This window comes from Maylandia zebra, linkage group LG7 (genome assembly GCF_041146795.1).
Source record: "Maylandia zebra isolate NMK-2024a linkage group LG7, Mzebra_GT3a, whole genome shotgun sequence".
Lineage (NCBI taxonomy): Eukaryota > Metazoa > Chordata > Actinopteri > Cichliformes > Cichlidae > Maylandia > Maylandia zebra.
Genome location: NC_135173.1, coordinates 33,214,336 through 33,223,252, shown reverse-complemented (window position 1 = coordinate 33,223,252; position 8,917 = coordinate 33,214,336). Strand labels below are relative to the sequence as shown.

General features: G+C 41.1%; 1 protein-coding gene across 1 annotated transcript; it reads right to left on the bottom strand.

Annotated features, from left to right (window-relative positions):
• Positions 1 to 2,614: 2,614 nt before the first annotated feature.
• Positions 2,615 to 7,759, bottom strand: dnajc25 (DnaJ (Hsp40) homolog, subfamily C, member 25). Its single transcript, XM_004538552.2, has 5 exons — positions 7,355 to 7,759; positions 5,012 to 5,164; positions 4,561 to 4,931; positions 4,374 to 4,473; positions 2,615 to 3,505 (listed from the first exon to the last, which is right to left on the bottom strand). Exons 1-5 carry the CDS (start codon positions 7,742 to 7,744, stop codon positions 3,383 to 3,385), a joined length of 1,137 nt encoding a protein of 378 aa, XP_004538609.1. The 5' UTR covers positions 7,745 to 7,759; the 3' UTR covers positions 2,615 to 3,382.
• Positions 7,760 to 8,917: the final 1,158 nt, after the last annotated feature.

Genomic DNA, 8,917 nt, shown 5'->3' with positions numbered 1-8,917 from the left:
TGACATGATGGTGTCACATGACTGCTAAACAGCCATGGTAGAGCTGGGCGATATGAGATTTTTTCATATCACGATATGTTTTTTTCATTTCAGGCGATAACGATATCTATCACGATATAAGCCAAATAACTATATTTGTAAGATTTAAATGTGCCGTTGCTCACAAGTAAAATGTGAAATAATCAGCAGCTTGTTTTTATTTAAATATTTATTTCCCATAATAAGTTCAACAGGGTAGATGTACTTAAGGAACATGAGACTTTTTCAGATAAATAAAGGCAAATATTGCAAACTACACAAAAGGCAGCCGCTAAAACGTTTAAGTTTCAAAATAGAACAAACGAAACAGACTAAATTGTCAATTCCACTTAGAAACAAAATATTAATTCTAAAAATAAATCTTAGTTTGTTTTACAGAATAACAGACAAAACTGACTAACTTTTGTCAATATCAAATAAACTGAGAACTAAAAGGAAATTCTCAATCTCTCCTTGTTGTATAGCTGAGCTTTTCAAACAGTTTTAACAGTTACTTTAGTCTGACAAAAGCCGAATGACGAATTAGCGCTTCCAGTCAGAGACTGAGGCTACGTCCACACGTACACGGGTGTTTTTGAAAACTGAGATTTTCCGTTTTCGTTTTAAAAAATAATCCCGTCCACACATAAAGGCAGAAATGAAGGAAAACGCTGCTATGAACATGCCAAAGCAGCAGGTGGCGCTAGATTCCTAACCGTGCAGAAATGTTGGCCAATCAGAAGTCTAGAAGCCTCGGTGGGAAAAAGTAAACAAAGCTGCGGCATAGAAGCAGAACCGAGTCGTATGTGTGGACGGACAGTAACTGTGTGTATATGTAAGCATTTAAACACTGCAGAGAGTAGAATTAACAGTAAAAGTATTGTAGAAATTCATTTCACCGAAACAATAACGTGGCGCACAGTGTGACGCATGCAGCAGTTTATTGTATTTCCAGACTTGCTTTCGGCACAATTTACAGTGCACGCTACTCTGTTTTTTGTCAGACTTGAAATAGCCGAAATACCTTCACACTACGGAACTTCTATGGCTCTTCCGTTCGACAATCTCTCCGGCGTTGGAACCATCATCTGTTTTCTCTTCGGTCACGCTCGGTTGATTTTTCTAGTCGGCACACTCATTTCCTCCATTACCCGCTGGCTGCTTCCCAAACAAACACACGTGCGGCTTGGCACTTGTGCTGTACGTAACAAGTCACGCGACGTGACGCTGCGGCTGTGATTGGTTCGGCTCTGCGCTACTTAGTTTGGATTGGCTGACCTTTTTTTTATTTTTTTTTATTTTTTTTATTTTAAGAGGACAAGAGCGGCGAGGTCTATCGCGATAGCTTAATTTCTCTATCGAGTAAAAGTTATATCGCGATACATATCGTTATCGTTCTATCGCCCAGCTCTAAGCCATGGTGTGAATCTCCTTTTCCACTTAAAGGTGCTCTACTTGAGTACACAGAGCTATATGTCATATTCCAGAATCCAGTAACTGGGATCATTAAGGGATGGATCTGGTCAGTAATAACACTCAAGCAGGCTGTGGTGTTTAGATAATGCTCAGTCTGTACTAATGGGCCCAAAGTGTACCAAGAAAACATCACCATCACAGCACTAACACCAGCCTTAACTGTTGATACAAGGCAGGATGGATCCATGTTTAAGTTTTTTATGCCAAAGTTTCCTGTTCTTTGGTGACAGGAGTGGCACCCAGTGTGGTCTTCAGCTCTTTTGCATACCATGGTTGTAATGAGTGGTTGTTTGAGTTGCCATTGTCTTCTGGTCTCTGGTATCAAGAAGACATTTTTAACCGCTCGATATTTTCTGTTTTTCTGACCGTTCTCTGTAAACCTTGGAGATGTTTTTGGGGGGAAATCCCAGCAGGTCAGCAGCTTCTGATATATTCAGACAGCCTGTGTGACACCAACAAAGATGCAAGTCAGGTAAATCACCTCTCTTCACTCTGATGCTCAATTTGAACTTCAGCACCTTGTCTTCACCATGACCAAATGCCTGACATTGACTGATAATTATATCTGGGTTAACAAGTAGCTGAGGTTTGAATCAGGACTCGTCCTTGGTATGCGGTGGCAGTGCTAATTGGTACTACATATCCAACCAATCATGCTGTTGTTTTCAAGGCAGAAATTAATTTCAGAACAGTTTTTTTTTTTTAGTATCAAGTTATAAACATGTTTGTTTTAACTGTGGACTCATTCACTTTTGGAGCCAGCCTCCAGTGGACATTAGAGGAACTGCAGTTCTGGTACTTCTATTAAACAGCAGCTGCTTTACTTCAGGCTTGAGGGTTTAAAGCTCCACCCCTCTGACATGTGAAAGAGGAAACAAGTGTTTCCGTTAAAGTTTGAAAAAGAGAGCAAGCCAGCATGACTTGAACTGAATTTGTGGTTAATGAAGCAACTTCATTAACCACAAATTACTTAAAATAACCAGACACTCTTTAACTCATGATGAGTCAAATAGAGTAGAGATGTATCTGAATATAGCATGACAATTTTATGCATTCTCCTTGCAGTGTTTGATTAGCTCTCAGAAAACTTGTGTTCATACACCAAAAACCACAGGGCAGGTTAATTTCAGAGTGACTTTAATTTCGCTAAAACGAAACGTGGAAACAATAAATAACACAGAGTAAAATCAACCTCTGAAATGCAGTAAACAGTAAGCAGCCACCTGAACTTCTGAGGAGAGCGATGATGAAAAAGAGTCAGCGGGTGACAAAGATCAGCTGTTGTGAAACCGCAGCTGTGACTTTGGTTTCCATTTACACAAATGTATACCAAAACACCACGTCTCATTTTCTTCAGATAAAAAAAGCTTCAGCAGCACAGCAGAGACAGAAAAGCCCTGGAAGAAATAACGTACTGAAGCTGTTTCTTATGCGCTCAAACAGCTTCTGATTGATGTTTCTAACCGTCGCTGTCTTACCAAAGGACACTTTGGTATAATAACCAGCAGCGGCCTGGTTATTCATCCAACAGAAAATCACTTAATAACACTTCGGGCTCCAAAAGTCACTCAGTGTTTTTACCAGCAGGAGAAAACCAAAAATACTAATAAAAAAATTACTGAATCATTATTAAACTTCCCTCTACTTAGTTTGGAAAACAAAAACATAATAAAAAATAGCCATGATATAAAAAAATTACTGAAAATCTCAAGCTTCAGCTCACAGTTTATTCCCTCCGTCGTCCTGTCAGAGGCCCGAATGCTATGAAAATATCTCTGCTATATAATCTTTCTGTACAGGTACGTTTCTCACACAGCGCGGCGTCCCTCTGTGTGTGTGTTGACATCGAGGCAGGCGTGTCTGTCATCAAGGATGCTTTCTGTGCCGCTCAGTCGTCGATGAAGGTCAGCCGGCCCGGCCCCTCGTTCTTCATCCAGCGGCGGTACCGCTTCATCCTCGTGTCGGTTGCCATCTTCACCTTCATCTCCTCCTCCTGCTCTTTTCTGTACACCTGAAAGACAAAGACATTTTAAGATAATGTATGGAACTGAACAAATATTCGCTAAATTAATTCAGCACAGCGAAAATAGGATAAAAATAAAAAAACGGAATGGCACAAAATGTCCCACTAGGATCCTCAAAGGGCTAATATATTGACAGAGGACGCAGTATCTGAAACCATAAGGCTGTACCAAAGCTCTTCCCATCACAGCTATTGGGTCTAAGAATTCTGATTCTGCACGGGCAAACGAGGTGAAGCTGGAAGCAGGAGCTACAGGTAGGTTTGTTTCTGACTGGTCAGGAGTAACTGCTGAAAGATGCTGACTACACGACAACAACATGACTGACTTCTGGAAAGCTGCCACACTCTTAAGGTATTTACACATCAGACACGTAAAAGACGCTCACACAGACATCATAATTTTATTGGATGAATTTGCAGCGATCTGAATAAACTACTCTGACCAATCACCGGTATGCAATGGCCTTTACTTTGAAAGTCCAGTCTGGCTAGTTCCATTCCTTTCTGTCAGGTGATTCCCTGATATCATTAAACTGTTTCAAATCTTTCATCTCACAGTTTGGATGTAGAGCACCACTGTCTTAGACTGCAGCTGCTGACTGTAGTCTGAACCTGGCCCTGCTATGCAGAGTTTACTGAGGCTGCAGAAAAGGACAAGGTCCATCATCACCAGCTGCAAGTCTGTGCAACACCTGAAAGACCTGTGGTCAAACTAACACCAGCTGCCTTTAAAGGATGGAGCTGGAGCTTTATCCATGAAGTAAGTAAGGCCAAAGACACTAAAAACGTACCAGGAATATCCAAGGAGGAGGCTGTAGGAGGGAAGAAGCAAAAGAAAGAATTGACTGCGACCAACCTCGAAGTTTTCTTTGATCCAGAGCTGTTTGTCCAGGAAGGTCCGCTTGGTGCTTTCCTCCAGGCGGTCAAACTGAGTCTGGGACAGCTTCATGTACCTCCTGAGGATAAAGCAAGGTGAGAAACTTCTAAACATGTTTCATGTCATTCATCCCGGCATTCATATTGTTGCTTAAGCTTGAGCTGACCTGATGATGTAGAGCTTCTCCTCATCTCCATACTCCTCTCTGCAGATGGTGAAGCGGTACACCCAGGACGCGTACCACGCCACGTAGTAGGTCAGGTAGTACGGGAAGAGCACGATCTGACACAGCAGGATGTCCGACAGGTTGGGCTTCTGGTAACCCCCTTTGATGTCTATCTTGTTTTTGATGATGTCGCGGATCACCTCTTCCTCCTGCTCCCGGATCTCCTCCTTGGAGCGTCGGTTCTTGCCTTTTTCCTTGGTGCGGTTGAGGAGGCCTTGCTGCTTGGCGATCTCCGTGGCCTGGATGCGGTACTTGGGAACGGTCATCAGGTAGTTGATGGCCTCGTTGTAGCTGCTGTGCCAGCTGTAGTACTGCAGAGAGATGGGAACAGGTTTGTAAATAAGTCAGATGATGTTCAGCAAACCATGGCTTACTCAGTGTGCGGTCTTACCTGGAAGATTGAGATGGCACAAATGGTGACCAGGACGACGACCCGGACGTCCACTTTGGGAGCGAGCCGTCTGCGGTAGTAGGCATAGTAGTGCTGGTAGTACTCCTCAGGGTGGTCCAGCATGTAGTCGTAGTCCCGCCGCGTGTCCTCATCCTGCACACACAAAGATCAGCAGGTTTTAATTCCTCCAAGAATTAAAACACCTATGAGAACTGAGTTTGTTAATCCGGAGTGAGGAAAACACTGGTTTTCTGTCTTAGGAGAGCTAACAAGCTCTGAGTCAAATACTGGTTTCCACTCATCCTACTTCTCTCATGCTGCATTTCATTTTCTCTGCCAGTCAATATAAAGCATATATTAGAGCACATTAACTGGCAGAAATTGCTTTTATAATTTTATAATCTGACAGATCACTGGACACTAAATGTGTTTCTTTCAAATAAAATAAAGCTACAGTATCCGTCCTTCTAACTCTTTATCAGCCAGTTCCCCTGCACTGAAAAATTTACTGTAACAATCAACTCTAATTCATCACAAAAGTGTTTTGTCAGGTGGAGGTCTGGACTCTGCGAGGGGCAGTCAAGTTCTTCCACATCAACCTTGCTTTATGCACTGGTGCGAAGTCAGCGCTGAAGCATTGAGGGTCCCTTTCACTTGCATCCCACGGTTTGCATCATGCTGGGTGATGTTAGGCTTGGATGAGGCTGCTCAGCCATGGAAACCTATTCCATGAAGTTCTCTACACACTGTTCATGAGTTAATCTGAAGACCACATGAAGTTTGAAGGTCTGCAGCGTTTGATGCTACAGTAAGTTGTTGATCTCTCTGAACTGTCCGCCTCAACATCCATTGACATGGCAACAACTGGAACACTTGAATTCAATGATTTGGATGCGGGACTTTTGGCAATAGAGCATACGTCAGTGGATAGAGTATAACATGGAACAAATGATTAGTTCTTAAAGAATTACATTTTTCGTTAAAAGCAACACTGAGGTCAATTACAGAAATAATTTTAAACTGTTCAACACATTTTATTTTATTCTATTTTTTTCTTCTTCTTTTTTTTTTTTACTGAACTTTATGCAATTGATTGTGATTATTAAACTTTACCTGCAACTCTAGACTCTGGTTGAATGTAAATGACAAAGGTGTTGAATTTAAGATTAAGTACTTTATCTCTATAGTAACTACCAATAAAATGAACAGCCGGATGATGAAATGTCAGGCCTTTCAGCTCACAACTTATTAATAACAAAGTCAAGATGAACACGAGTCCTAAAAATACACGTATGTGCGGAAACTTTTAAAGTTTTGAACATGGGTGTAAATCAGCTATGAAATACATCATGTTTATGCATGTGTCAGCTCTGATAATATTTAATGAGAAAAGTAAACAATATTCATGTTCATGTGACTCATTGACGTGAAAATGACAGAATGCCTGCATTATACTTATTTTTTTTTTTAATTTGACAAGTGGTGTCTAATTTTTGTGTTTTCCTTTACCCAAAGAAATATATTTTTCATAAATTTGTACATGGATGCATAAATCTGTACAAACTGCTGCACAAAAATTCACCAGAATACAAGAAATACAGAGTCTGACACTCAGAATACTCAAAGACGACCTCTGTAAGCCCCAGTTTTGATAAAATCTGTTATCAGAAAATATCAGTGCTTGTATTGCATGCATTTAATTTGTTTGTGCTCCTCGCCCAGCTGTCTGAAGCTTTTTACCACGTTATTACTTTAAAACCTGTCATGTTTTAAAAATTTATTTTGTTTAAACATGTTTTTGTAATGGGTTTAAAAGGGAAACTTCTGCTTATAGGTTTGAATATATCCCAACTCTAAAGCGCAAGTCTCTACCCCTCTGCAGACTTCTGGAAGCTGGCCAATCAGAGGAAAGTTAGATTTTTGAACAAATGGCCTTAAAGAGACAGCTCTTTGCTTACAGAATGAACTGACCAGCACAAAGGCCCAGTTTTTGGAGTATGAATCATGCAAGGTTACTCTAGAAAAGTTCAAGGTTACAAATATGGAAATAAAAATAACTTAAAAATAGTGGAGCGCTATTAAGATGGTCAAATATCAGAGGATATATTACAGGATCGGAAGCACAAGCTGACTTCATGTCTATTTTAGGACTAACAGAGCAGTGAAGACTTAAACCTGCAGCACAGTTTGAGGTAATCCAAGATTGGATCAAGTAGACATGATGGCACAAATAGTTTCCGGGTGGATATTACAACAAATGAAACTTTTATGAGGAAATTAAAAAACAAAACAAAACAAAAAAACACTGTAAAGCTTTCAAACTTCCCACACTCTCGGACGAACCTTTAACGTCTCGTACGCGGTCGCGATGAGCAGGAACTTGGTGTGTGCAGATTCCTGGGTCTCCCCCTCCAAGCCCGGCTCCCCCGGCCTGAACCGGTCCGGGTGGTACCGCCGGGCCAGTTGACGGTAAGCCCGGGCGATATCCGACTTGGAGGTCTCCCGAGTGACACCGAGCACGTCGTAGCACACCTCCTTCCCACAGTACAGACCCTCCACCAACGCCGAGACCGCCGGCAGGGAGGACACGGAGAGGAGAAGCACCGCGAGGCGCCACCACGACTTCACCGCCCGCGGACAGCCGGTGCTCTGTCCGCCACCGCTCCGCTCCCCGGGAGCAGCCATCTCTGCCGTCTGCCTGCCTGCTGTCCCGTCGCTCACTGCTGACGACATCAAAACGAGCCGGAGCGGAAGGATGACAATCGAAGATCGTTTGGTAGAAAGATGAAGCCTCCTTCATTTCTTTGATTAGTTCATTTAAGTTTTTATTTTTTGTTTTTTATTGGTTTTATTTTTCGGTTCCAGCCTATAATGTTCCAGTTCTCTAAATTAAAATGCACAAATATATGAAATACTGTTTTTTTCTTCCTTTTTTTTTGTTAAGTAGCTACAACACTGTCATCTTCATAAACCTCATAGTTTAATGGTTCTGGGACTGTCAACTGCTGCTGGTACGTCATGGATTTCCAGGTGAAAATATTGAGTGAAATTACAGTGAAATTATTATTTGTTGAAACAAATATCCAAAAATGAATTTGTTGACGCTCTTGTGTGGATGATGTGTATCTTTATTTCACATGGAATCCCTTTTTATTGTTTTTATAACTGATAAAACTGCAGGATACAAGATATTTTTTTCAGCCCCTGAGGTGCAGCATATCATAAAATGTTTCAGATCTACAGTGGCTGGCCTAACCAAATTATAGCCTACTTTGCAGTCAGATTTAGCACAAATAAATAAACAATACATGTAATTTTGCCCTAACATCTCATCAAAAGCATGGTGGCATTGACAAGACTATTCAGGGAACATTCTGGTGAAAGGTTTGATGGATCAGGAAAAAAAAAGAAGAAGAAGTTTATTGTCACATGCTGTGAATTTCTTTTCTAGAGTAGTGCACACTACAGGCTCTTAATCAGTGTGATATTACTGGTGCATTGCTCTTGTTTCTGTAGTTAATTATGTTCCACTCACATAGATTTAGTGTTTGGCTGCCTCTGTTGACGCCGGCCATGATGACTGAAAATTCCCCACTTACTTGTGATAAAGATCACTTTCTTTATTCTAGTTACTCAGATATTCCAAGACTGTTTCCCACAGAAAAATGCAGATGTGTTCAACATTTGGGTCAAACATTAACTTCTAAATATTTATAGGAAATAACTTACTGCAATTACAGTTTTAAAACGACAAAATCTATAAAGAGAAAGTTGAAAAATAATTAAATAAATTATCGGAGTGATCCGTCTTCTATCATGAATAATCTTTGAATTGAGACTGAACGATGACGCGGCATCAAGCGACAGGCTTCCCGTCGCCTTCTGGTGGTTGATTTAACAGTTGCA